Source organism: Daphnia magna, linkage group LG5, assembly GCF_020631705.1.
Source record: "Daphnia magna isolate NIES linkage group LG5, ASM2063170v1.1, whole genome shotgun sequence".
Taxonomy (NCBI): Eukaryota; Metazoa; Arthropoda; class Branchiopoda; order Diplostraca; family Daphniidae; genus Daphnia; species Daphnia magna.
In genome coordinates, this window is record NC_059186.1 from 4,191,398 (window position 1) to 4,203,959 (window position 12,562).

At 40.5% G+C, this 12,562-nt stretch overlaps 2 protein-coding genes and 1 long non-coding RNA gene across 6 annotated transcripts; 1 reads left to right on the forward strand and 2 right to left on the reverse strand.

Moving 5' to 3' along the window:
* Positions 1 to 701: 701 nt before the first annotated feature.
* On the reverse strand, positions 702 to 7,632 carry LOC123466285 (ectopic P granules protein 5 homolog). Its single transcript, XM_045174078.1, is given in 14 exon segments — positions 702 to 1,025; positions 1,102 to 1,296; positions 1,377 to 2,000; positions 2,074 to 2,258; positions 2,329 to 2,580; positions 2,647 to 2,948; positions 3,026 to 3,209; positions 3,351 to 3,590; positions 3,666 to 3,800; positions 3,881 to 4,095; positions 4,169 to 4,269; positions 4,271 to 5,749; positions 5,825 to 7,395; positions 7,456 to 7,632. Coding segments are annotated over 14 exon segments (5,667 nt in total). The 5' UTR covers positions 7,519 to 7,632; the 3' UTR covers positions 702 to 904.
* On the forward strand, positions 7,595 to 11,169 carry LOC116935948. 4 transcript variants are annotated; one of them, XR_006646939.1, is made up of 7 exons: positions 7,595 to 7,914; positions 7,975 to 8,199; positions 8,301 to 8,460; positions 9,978 to 10,122; positions 10,208 to 10,263; positions 10,363 to 10,805; positions 10,869 to 11,169. It is a non-coding gene; the product is annotated as an uncharacterized LOC116935948 (long non-coding RNA). The 4 variants fall into 4 exon arrangements; XR_006646937.1 differs by having other exon boundaries at positions 10,881 to 11,169; XR_006646940.1 differs by having other exon boundaries at positions 10,212 to 10,263; positions 10,881 to 11,169.
* LOC123466302 (DNA repair protein REV1-like) lies at positions 7,960 to 11,934 on the reverse strand. The gene is given in 11 exon segments (XM_045174079.1): positions 7,960 to 8,172; positions 8,236 to 8,456; positions 8,514 to 9,529; positions 9,591 to 9,774; positions 9,830 to 9,958; positions 10,035 to 10,127; positions 10,193 to 10,567; positions 10,631 to 11,106; positions 11,173 to 11,710; positions 11,713 to 11,817; positions 11,881 to 11,934. Coding segments are annotated over 11 exon segments (3,312 nt in total). The 3' UTR covers positions 7,960 to 8,051.
* Between the last annotated feature and the right edge of the window lie 628 nt (positions 11,935 to 12,562).

Sequence of the window (12,562 nt, forward strand, 5' to 3'; positions counted from 1 at the left end):
CCCACTTTTCCATTTTTGGCCTGAATCGGAATCATGTATTTTTTACTAAATCTTAAATTTAGCCAAAAATGACAAAGTGGGAAGGGTATAGCCTTCTCATTTTTGCCAAAATCTGCAAAAATTGACATCTCTTAGAATTCGATAAAACACACACGTTATACTCAAAAATAAAAGCCGATTTAGGTTGGAAGATTAGTTTTTCCGTTAATTATATCGTTTTTGAATAAAACGCAAGCTAGTAGATATAGCGCCAATGCCTTTTTAATTGGACCAACGCGTTGCTGGCGCACCAGCACAGCCGCGCCAGTACTGCCGCTCCGTTTTCTACGTTTATATTAAAAACTTTAGTTTTCTACATTTATGAGTATTTTAAAAGAAAACGAAAAAGCCAAAATTTTCAAAAACAATTGACCTACACAAATTCATTAAAAATTGCCCGTTATGATTAAAATTCAATGCTGAATGAGGGAAAAATATTAGTTTTCTCATCAAGCCAGCTGTCATCAGCCAAGCTGCCAAGCAAACAGATTCAGAAGAAAAACAAAGAAAAAAAAAATCCCAATATTCAAACCAGCAAGGGTTGAACACCACCTTAAAATTCGCGAACGTTAGTCGTTCAACGTAATTGTTTATTTTAATTGGACAGAAATACCTGTAGCAGCCAACAAACGACGGCACGAAAACTGTGACAAAAACTCAGCTACTTCTTCGATGGCCTGTATTTCTTCCCATAAATCACGCGATTAAGAAACTTTTGTTGTTGTTATTTTTTACAGAAAATTTACAATCAACTGTCGATCAAACTACAAAAACAATGAAACTTTACTTATTTGACCAAAAAAAAACGGTAACGATAATGAAATATCTGCGTTTTTACTTAACAATTAAGCGTGAAAGATAGGAATTAGAGTATAATAAGGGGACCAGATTTTGGACGATTTATTCTCCATCTGCTCTCTAGCTGATCCAGAGCTATCTTAGATTGCTGCAAGTAACACAATATGACGTGAGCCAAACAGCGACCCCTATCAAGAAGTAAACAAAAGAGAGGATGCAGTTTCCAGACTACAATTGAATACCAGAGGCAAAAAATTCCAATACTTGGATGACAGTCTGGGTGCTTTACCCAGGCCAATTGTTGATAACCAACTTTTGTTTTCTTCAGTCCAGGAGCCGAGTAATTCACACCATTCTGCTTTCACAGCTGTCTTTTTAGGACTGAGATTTGGCGAGGTAAGATTCCAAACAGTTAGCAGTCTTTCGTACACGAAACAGAGCTTTGGCTCAATTGCTTCACTACATTCGTTTTCATTCAGGAAAGACAAAATCATTCAATTGATTAAAAAAACAAGTAAAAAGCTTTCTACCTAACGTACCTCAATGAAAGTGCCTTGCAGTTCGAGAGCATTTGTTCCAAAAGGTAAGGCCCATCTGCTGCATCGGGTTTCTCTTGGTTGCTAACAAGACAATACCAACTCAAAATGCAGCCCTGTTGCCAGGAAACTGCTGCTAACTCCTTTGAACCTCCAATCGGAAGCAAATCAAAAATAACAGAACGTGTTCCCTCAAACTGTTCTAAGGCAGATTCTAGCACGGCTGCCATTCGTTTTTGGCCATCATGGCTACCACCACCATTTACAACGGCAATCACTCGAAGAACATTTTCCACCAAGGCCGCATTGACAGGATAGCAGTTCATCCGAAGACACAGGCAGTTTTGAAGGGTATCGGCGATGGGACTAGAGCTCGATATGGCAACTGTCATATACTCATGAATGTCATTCCTGTATTCCGCCGAGTGGGTGTTTTTGCAGATGAAATCCAGTAAATTCCCAATAGCATTAGGAATAGCTCTAGGATGTTGCTGAATGAGAGACCGATGTCGAGAGACGGTCAAAGCGATCAGACGGATCCAAGAACGAACGAATATTTGCCGCTTGGGTGAGTTGCCAATATGGTCGCTTGACTGCAAATGGTGGCTACTGACCGCCTGTAACAAACTGCCCACAAAAAACCATATGAGTCAACAAATAAAAAATAAAGTGATCCATTAAAGTATAAAGAAAACTATACCGAAACACCAGAGGATCATTGGAACTGCACGGTGTTTCTTGTCGCTCCAAGTAGGGTTGCAAAATGAAAAGTGGATCACAAGTTGAGATGTACCAATTTAATACTTGATCATAGACACTATTAGCGTCTATGAATTGCCACGGATATGAGCAAGCTTCGTCTAGGATACGTTTCATCATGGTATTCTAGCAACAGTTAAAAACGGCGAACAATTAAACAGCAGGACAGATAGTCATTTGATGATTGCGTGTGTACCTGTTGAGCCGTCGGTTCACCAGCCAACCGGACATGCAGGTGCAGTAAGGAGGCTAACAGTCTCGCACATGTTGTCGGCTGTAAGTTACAGTGGACAATCACTGTGGATAAGCAACAACGGACGAAAAGACTGACTAGGAAGGAATGCACTTCGGGTAAGAACTGTCCTGCTACACGGACTAACTGCTCCAAATCATTCAGTGACGGAACAAATGATTGCCATGGTAACGTATCCAGTGCTTGGTGGATTACCTTTCCAGATAGACTTTGAAATTTAAGAATTTTACCCAATAATTCTCCCTCTGAAATTGGTACTACCTTAAGTATGTGCAGTTTAATTGCTGTGTGGCAAAATCCTTGCAAATAGAAGGCCAGTATGTGAGACAAGATACTCTGCTGAGCAGGAAGCGTCTCATGAATGAATGTGGTACAGTGGGTAAGAGAAGAGGCCATGAGTGATGCTAAACCACTATCGGCAGCGATCCATGGCAATAAAACTTTACAGTCAGACAAGGCGTGTTGAATCCAAGCGGCACAATTGGAGTTCACCTGCTGATGGGTGTAGGGAAGTATCCAGGGGGAATATAGGTCCCGAATAGCAGTCCAGAGCTGCCCAACCACTGAAAATAACCAATCAACGTTAAAAATGACAACGATAAATTTCGTCAAAAATAGGTATTCAAAACTGTTGCAGTACGCAAATCAGAAGCTGTCCCATTATCATTCTGCAATGTGGTAAAACACAATCCATGGCCAATTGTCAGAAGCAAGCAGGCGATAACATGGATATAAGGCCGATACTTTGGATACAATCCATAAAGACCATGGAGTTGTCGTTCCGTGGAAAAGTGTTGAGACATTAAAATTACCGTTTCCATCATCTGAAAACCATAGAATGATTAGTTTACAAAAATCACTAAACACAAAAGAAATTGTAACAACAATTTTTGGACAAAAAAAAAAAAAAAAAAAAAACTTAATTGAAACACATTAAAAAGTTGACTGTTAAAAACAATAATTACTTTATTGGCATCCAGTAACGTCTGCTGGGTGGTGTATTGCAAAACTTGTTGAAGAAACTCCTCCATGCTTAACTCCGGTTGAAGGCGGAGCCATCCTTGACCTAGGGTATTAATCGTATCGCACCAAACCACAGGACTGCAACTTTGGGCTTCGCTAGCTTTTAGCAAATGGTGTAGAAAGCGACTGTACTGCTCCGGGAAATTTTGCGACAGTATTAGTTGTAAATGACGTCGGAGGACCTTTTGTCGTAATCCACATTATAACCAATGTTTCACAAAATCAATGATAAAAAAAAATAAAGAACTTAGGCTGACTTCGTGAACTGCCAGTGCTCTTTCCACTGGCTGCAGACCATAACTATCCAAGGCAGCGCGAAGATGAATTTCCAACAATTTTAAGCGATCGTGTGGCCAACACTCAGCGCAGTTCAACCACCAGCGGACATCGAACTGTAAAACAGAGTAGAAAAAAACAAAAAAAAACAAACTTGATCACGAATCGTCTTCATGCAATTTGTGTTACAAGATACCTTGGTAAGAAGAACAAGAACAAGATCACTATCTTGCTTGGAAAGGCCTATAACTAGCCGATACGAGTCCAAAAACGCGCTGACGGAGGCACTGGAAGGATCCGGTGTCGATGGAGTGAAATGAGGTGCCACTAGACCGGCCAAATTGGAATTACTGCTCAACAATCCTACGAGGTTTCGGCACTGTTCAGGATGCCCGGCAATGCAATGCTGACCTATAAGCCATTCCACACATTAGAACAGTAAGTTTAGGCAAATTCAGTAGTGGAAACATTTTTGTTTTTTCACCTAATCGTTCAAGACAAGTAGAAAGCAACTGTTTGGTAGGTAAATAATTGTTACTCTCTTCACCGACAAGCTCAACCAAGATGTAAAAGAGAGCTGCTCCTCGGCTCCTCGGCTCCTCGGCCTTGGATTTGATCGACACAATCTTCGAGAAGAAGAGCGGCCACACCAAGCCACTGGACATTGGCATCCTGAAAGGCCGAGTGTAACCGAGTCGCTTCTTGCCTATTGGTGTCTAACTGTTTACGGACGGAAGTATTGAGTCTCCAAGGCTCGCAACTCAGTTTTATTACAGCCGATCCACTACAAGCTCCTGATTGTGTTCCATCACACTTGACAGTCATTGTCCGTTCGGACCGGTAGGGACAATATAGTTCTGTTAATAGCTCGGAATAGTGACAGTCAAGGGACGTCAATTCAGCCATTCGTCGATTGAATTGATCTGCACAGTCTACTATAACTTGAAGATGCGGATTAAGTTGTAGGCGGAAATCACTAGCATTTCTGAAAGCCGTTAACAAAAGCCTGGAAAACGGAAGCTGGAGTGCCACCTGAGTTAAACGGATAGGGGTCGGATAGGTTTGCAGTCTTGCATAGATGGTGTCTTTTTGAGAATGTAGAGACTCCGCTGATTTCTGTTGGGAAACTGTTGGCGAAGTAATGTTTCTCTCCTTATTCCATGATTCTCTTAGTTCTTGACGATCCGCGTGAATGGCGTTCAAGTCGCACAAGTCTATCCATAAATCGGAGCCTTGAAAGAGTTGGAGAAGTCGTGCAGGGTGGTAATTTGGTGCTAAAGATGGCAAATAAACGTGAGGTTCTAGTAATTTGACATCTTCCACCCAAAGACAGCAACTTTGCAAAAAACCGGAACGCAGAAGGTCACTCTGAAATTTTTTTGCACCTTCTTCCCACTTCAAAACGAGACGTTTCAATAAGGAAGAAAAAGTGGACGAATTCGTCATGATCCGTTGCCCGACGGCCCAGCTATCAGTACCAACTTCCATTGCTTCTGTACGAGCAAAATACAGACTGAAGAAACGTTGGATGATTACCGGCAAAAGCGGGTGGTCTGGATTCAGTTCCAATGCCATTTGCGCGTAGCGGATCAAACAAAGTTGATGGACACCAATGTACGGAATTTTAAGAAATCCTGCAATGGATTTCAAAGCTTGTTCGATGCTTTTTACCTTGCCCGGTTGCAATTCGATGATAAGATGTTGCCACAATTTAGACTGGCGTTCCATCTCCATTGCTAAGACTATCCATGACAGATAAGGCAGCGAAGGGGTGGGTGAAATCAATTCGGTTGCATCCAACTGAACAAGAGCCTCAGATGATCCACTCACCCAATTACCTACGCGTGACACGATACCTTTGGACGGCCGATGAACTTTACTTGATTCTTTGAGAACAACGGATAATATTCGATTAAAACTTTGGATATCAGAAGAATTCGCCCAGGCGATTCTAGCCAATATGTCAAGGAGATAAAGCACACTTTTGTCGACATTCCATTTGGGTAGACTTGTGAGTAAATTTAGCCAAATCTCAAGTGCAGGTGTGGCTCCAGTCAAATATAACCTGAATTCAATGAACCAATTAACCACTTTAAACTAATTCAATTTTGCTACATCTTTTAATTCAAAAAATATTCACCCGTTCAGCTTCCAAATGGTGTTTTCGATTAAGGAAGCCATCATTTTGAGGACTACTCCAGGAAATTGGGGTGCCAACAAGTTTTTTGCCCTCTTGTAGTAAGTCAGATCAGCCTGAATTAGTCGTTGGAAGATTTCTAGCAATTTAGGCTGATTGTAGAGTACATCAGGGCATGTGACTATAAGGGGAAATAAATGGTTGAGGAAGGCCACGACGGGGCGGTGTTGATCAGCGATACTCAAAATGTACAAGAGATCCATGCCGACCGAACAAAATTCAGGGACACTATGTCCGGCATTCGTCATGGAGAGCGCTATGAAGCAGGCTAATCCGACATCAACGTGATGAATGTTTGTGCCCTGGCGGTCTTCAAAAGGATCACAAAAAGGTGTTTGCACGTACGGACTTCCCCATCTAGCCAATCCAGTTGGGCAGCGCACTGCGTGATGAGCAAGGAAAATATAATCTTCTTTTCTAGCTCGTTTCAATAAAGAAACGGCAACGTAATTTAACCAGAACTTCAGATGATCGACGAACATTTTATCTTTGACTGGTCGACGCAAAAAGGCAAAAAGAACCGAAATGGAGCCATGTTCACTGTGTTGGCTGCCCTGGCAAATTAACCAATCAACTCGCAGCCTCCACAAGTGAGATTCGTAGACACTCAATACTAGCTTTTCTTGAATTTTTTCACGTTGTTGCTGTAACTGCCGAATTAGCTGAAGTGAGGACTTCTCATTGAGATGGGCCACAGGGAAATCGTAGTGAGCCTTAACTCGCTTGCTGTCGGCGCATTCACCATATTCAATCATTCTTCTGGTTTCTGTTGTCCACAGCTGAGATGTCAAAGCTTCAACATCTCGATTAAACTGCTCAAGTTCTTCTAAATTGCTTTTTAACATAGGTCGAGAGCGCAAAAAGTATGTTAGGTTTTCATATAAGGGATGTGTTTCTAAATTTTTTCGACAGTCAAGAAAACTTTCCACCACAGCCTCCTCGCCCAATAATAAAGGGTTTTCATAAAAGGACACCAGCTGCTCTGCAGTGAAAGGTTTTAAACTATTGAATTGTTGTTGCTTGTAAACAGCTTGACTGATGCTATTTTCAAATGACTGTGGAAATACAATGTCTGCTGCCTTTTCTTCAATAGGTAGGTCAAGGTTGAATTCAAAGGTACCATTCAACATGCTAGGAGCTGGTGCTGAGGGAATTTCTGGCTTAATTTTTGGTGATTCAATTAAAAGTTCCATGAGTTGTTCATGAATAGAATTCTCACATATTGAAGCTTCTTGCACTTTAGAACCTTCTTGAAACAACACAGCTTCATTTTCTTGTTTAGCAAACACAAGTTCAGATCCATTTTCAAATAACTTGGCTTCATCTTCAACTAAATGGTTTGGAATATGTTTGGCTGTAATGTTTTTATGACTTTCTGTTGTGATGGGTGCATCCTGTTGGATCTCATCTTCTATGCTTGGCAAGATGGTTCCTAGTTCTTTTTTAATGTCACTCTCAGTCCCTGAACAGCTTGGCTGGTTTTCAGTATTTGAGAAGGGATCAGCATGTTCAACCTGAAGTACAATGAAGCCAATAAAATGTCAATGATGAAAACGACATGACTGGAAAATTACCAATATCTCCTTTAACTTAGGTTTCCCCTTTTTCTTACTCTTTGGGCGTACTGCTTCAGCCATGGCTTTTGGTTAGCCAATACAGTAAATTCACATAGATTTTGGTCAACTGAAAATGACGCACAATAAAAACTTTAACAATAATCTTCGCCTTATCTCTCGATCCAGATTCCAGGACAATACTTCTGTTTTGGTACTACGGGTGTCCGTTGAGACACGATAGAAGCCCATGCTCACCAATCATCCATCCTGGCAGCAGTAAACCAGTCTAACAGATAACAGCAGCCAGCAAGCTTCCACTTCCAGATCCAGACTATCCAGAGTTCCAGTTACAGGCTAGCATTCCAGCAGTAGCAAGCAAAGGCTGGGAACCAGGGACTGCCGAACTGCAGCAGGGAACCACGATCCCCGTAGGCTGGTAGGCGGTATTCACGGACCACGTAAATGAAAAGTACAGAGGTATGGCTAACAAAATAAAACGTAAATTGAAGAAAACACACCCAATTTCCTGTTTTCTAGCATTTTTATTTAAATCAACGAAATTTCTGTAATAACCTACGCCATGTGCTTTATCAACCAAAAAAACGTCGTACCAATCATAAAAACGACGAAGGGAGTTTCAGCGGGGCGTTGTAATACTGAATCACATACAGCTGAGTGGTGTTGATTATATCATCAACTGTACGTTTCCATGAATCACTTTGCCCAACTGACCTTCTAAATATAAGTGATAGTTTACAATAAGTATGGTGATAAAACATTTAAAAACAATAAGAATACCTTCTTAAGAAAAGAATAATGGGTTCAATCTTGTGCAATTCTTTATTATTTACCAAACATGCAAGGAACTTCGAGACAGCCTCGCAATCCTCACTTTCAGGGCTATCACATGACGAAAACCATTCCAGCAACAGTTGCCGAATTTCCGGCAAAGTAGAAGCGCCACTCAAAGCTAATTCTTCTTTTGGTGCTTCAAGACGTTTTGCATCTATTACTACCTTCTAGGTAAGCTATAAATAATTATTCTTTAAGGATGCAAAATAAAAAAAGGGTATTACCTCCTGAGCTACTGCAACCCGAATTGGAATCGTAGGTTGAACTTTTGCTTTCGGTATTTCTTGGAATTTGGTCTTTCGCTTGGTTTCAGCTTTTGTCTTCCCGTTTAAAATTTTTCCGGCAGCTTTAACAGGAGATCGCTGAGGCTTAAATATACTTTTCCAGCCCTTCATGGGTGAGGTTGTTTCCGATTTGCGTTGCTGAATGTCTCTTTCTATTTCAACTCTGATGTCATCTGGCAATGCCGACCAGTAACTCGCGTCGATGTCCGTGATCTCCTCGATTCCATCGTACGATACAGGCTTTTCTGACAGTGAAGTCCCAGAAGAGTTCACTGATTCTTTAGTTACGGAAGAGCCAAGGGCTGTTTCGGTTTTCGACGTTCCTGCTATAGGTTTTGGGAAGTTTTCCGTAGAACTTTTCGCAACGCTTAAAGTAATTCCTTTTCGTTGATATTCTTGAATAATGTCGTTCTTCAAATCATCACGAAGTTGGTCAAAAACCAATGGATCAATTTGAGAATCGGCAAGGGAAGAACCATTTCCCGCTTCAGCTTTCGACGGTCCTGCTACAGGTTCTGAATAGTTTTTCGTAAGACTATTCACTCCGCTTAACGCAATTCCCTGTCGTTGATATTCTTGAATAATGTCGGCTTTCAAATCATTGGGAAGTTGGTCAAGAACAGTAGGATCAATCTGAGAAAATGAAGGAAGCTCAAAGCGCGCGTTGTCATTTGCTCTTTTTCCATCGCCTTGTTTTCCATCAGATTCCACTTTCTCATTGTCAGGTTCCTCTGCATTGGGGGTAGCAATGCAGGGTGTTATAAAATTTTCTGAGGGGACTGTCTTTACAATGTCTTCTGGTGGAACTGTTGTTACAAGATTTTCCGATGGAAATATTTTGGAACGTGCAACGAAGGACAGTAAGGAATTTTGTTTCGGTTGTTTGCCTTTTGACACATTATCAGCTACAAGTTTGCTAAACTGGATACCCATTCCACGTAACTCACAGCAATCAACTGTAAGATAAGAACTGGGTTTAGTTGTGATATAGTAATATTTAAAAAACACAAAAAGCACCTTTGAGTTGCTTTAGAAGAATTTGAACCTCCTTTTCTATGATTTTGGTTTCATGGCTGGCTGTTACCAACGTTGTTGATCGAGAAATGCTATCGCACACTCCATGACCCATAAATTTAGCCGTCTCGACGGGAGCATCTTTTGCGCGAATTTTAAGTTTTAACGTCAAGAGCCGTCCTCTGACCTGAGGGAACATTTGATATTGAAATGATTCCATACACAAAAATTTTTATACTTGCGTGAATTTCTTCCATTCTTTCGGAAACTTCAGACGATAGCTCTTGAACGAATTTGTACATTTCCTGGTCATTTGCAAAACGCATCCCATAGTTAATATCGGCAGAAATGGATTTTCGGATGTGCTCTGTCTATGAAGTTTATTTTTAGATTACAACGATTTCAAAGGAACCAATTAAGAAAAGATGCAGCAAAAGAACAAATTACCTTTAGGCTGCGCTTATCTTCTCCTCGGCACATATAATAGAAGGTTTGCCCTTGCTTTTGGCCGAATTCTTGTTGAAGCTTTCCTAAGGTAACCTGAAATTGAAACGGGAAAAAGATTTGAACATTTAAATTTCACACTTTTTGGTTTCCATATCCACCTGCTGCATCTCAAGACAGGCATTGACGCCTAACGCATGAAACCGATGAGCCATAGATCTTCCGACACCCGGTAAGTCTTCGATCTTGTGACTTTTCATAAATTCAACCATTTCTCCCTTCTGAATATAAAATAGTCCATTTGGCTTCGCTTTTTTTGTTGCGAGTCTAGCCATAAGCATATTAGGGCCCATTCCGACAGAGGCGTTACACCGTGTTTTGCTGAAGATAACTTCTTTCAAGTGCGTCGCGAAGTCTGATGGTGTAAGTCCAGTTTGTCGCAAAACTGTGGTAATGTCCGCATACAACTCATCACAACTGACGGCTTCCAAGTCCAGGGTATAGGAAGCCACAGTATTGTATAGTAAAGTGGACACCTGTCAACACGAAAGAATTGGTTGAATTGGCTAAAAGATGGATTCTCTATGATATCACCATACTTCCTTATATCCTTCAAAATCGTAAGGAATCGCAACGAGAGATGGACATAACTTCAAGGCTGCTCCCATGAACATTCCGTTATAAATACCAGCTGCACGAGCTTCATAGCTGCATGAAGCGATTTCAGACATGGAACATGTTTCATCCAAATCTTGTAGCCGGGGAAATACATCTGTAAGACCAGCTTCCGTTTCGTCTGCATTGTTACTTTCAGAGAATTTTGATTTTTTTATCCAGTGTTCTTTATAGCATTCGAATTCATATTCCCGATTACGGCCTTCACGTCTTGGGAGCGGCTTGGAATCAGCTTTTTCATGGGTCACGACAACTGGTTTGCCCACCAGGGACGGATAGTTCCGCAGCCCAACCGAAACAAAGAAGCAATCCATATCAATGTGCATGAACACAGTATCTTCGTTTTTATGGCTCCCTTGGTACCCAGATGTTTTTTTCCAATTTTCTATGTTTTCCATCCCTTTATTTCAGAAATTCCATAAGAGAACACAGCAGTTCCTTTGAAATAAAGATCGGAAAATTATACCTGGGAAAACTCCATTATTTTTTCCACGCAACTCCGTCACATGCCGTTTGAACAAAGCTCCCATGGTAGAAATGTGATGGAGCCTGGAGCGCTTGTAAAATTCAGACAAAAAATCGTCTTCTCCCGCTCGCTTCATTTCTCTTGATTGCCTAATATCACTAGCAGAATTTTTTTCAGTTGAATCTGTAACCATTGCTCTTTCATTTCTATTTTCACAGTAGGTGACATCTTCTTTCTTCGCCATTGAAACAATGCCCAGCTTTTGTTGTCCTTTATCTAATGTTAGTCCAGTATACAGCAGATATGGCTTCAAATCTAATAACGAATGCGCTTTCACAGAATCAACAATCCATTCAGGCTTAACAAATTTTTCATCCCCTTTAAGTTTCTTGATTTTGCCATCACATAAGTTGGAGGCAATTATGTGAGTGGTAGCTCGAGAATTATAATAATGATGATAAATACCCCCATGTGCTAGCATTATGCGTTTCAGTTCTTCAGCAGTTGGATTGGTGTAACCATTTACAAAAATGGCAATTTATTCAAAAATATGTTGCTTAATTTTTCTTCTTCACATGCTTCATTGAACTTCTCATTCAAATATTGATTTTCCAGTTTTGATATTTTAGCTGCCATATAGCCTCCCTGCAAAAGGTAGTAAAAGTACTAACACTAAAATAACATTTTTGAATCTAATTGCCTTCTCACCTTGTCTCCAAACCCATTGTCATCCCCTAATTTTCTTTTTCCTCTTCCAGCCATTACTGGAAAATCACAATCTTAAACCGAGTGAACTATGAACATTTACGTTGAAACACTGCTTATTAAGGCACATAAAGTTCAATAAAAGACGTGATTTGTGTACACTTCGGATTGGTATTGGTATTGGTAGTATTTAGGTGCACGAGTGCGGCCATATATGCCGCAGTCTTGGCCTTCTATGTGTGTACACTTCGGATGGTATTGTCGGTCACGTCCACGAGACGTCTGTTTATATTGTTCGTTTTTTCAAAAGTGTCTACTTGGGCCCTTGGGGGCCAACAAAAAACACATTGCCGAGTTTTCTAACTAAACCCATCACCTTCAAAATTACAATAAAGAAAATTATTGAGACTGTTCGACCTTAGAAGTACCTAGATATTACGATTAAATAGTGGATAGAGGAGAGTGGGGGCAATTGAGACACAGGGCAATTGAAACAAAAATTGTTTTAATGAATTAATTTTTTTTAAATAAAAAAAAAATTAATTTCCCTCAGGGAAAAAGTATCCTTTACACCTGCTTCGAGAAAGTTTTCATTCAAGTTTTTTCTTCATTTTAATAATTTCGGCATTAGTGAAGTGAAAGCCGGCAATATTTTAACAGACTACCTTTTTCTTCAACAAACAAA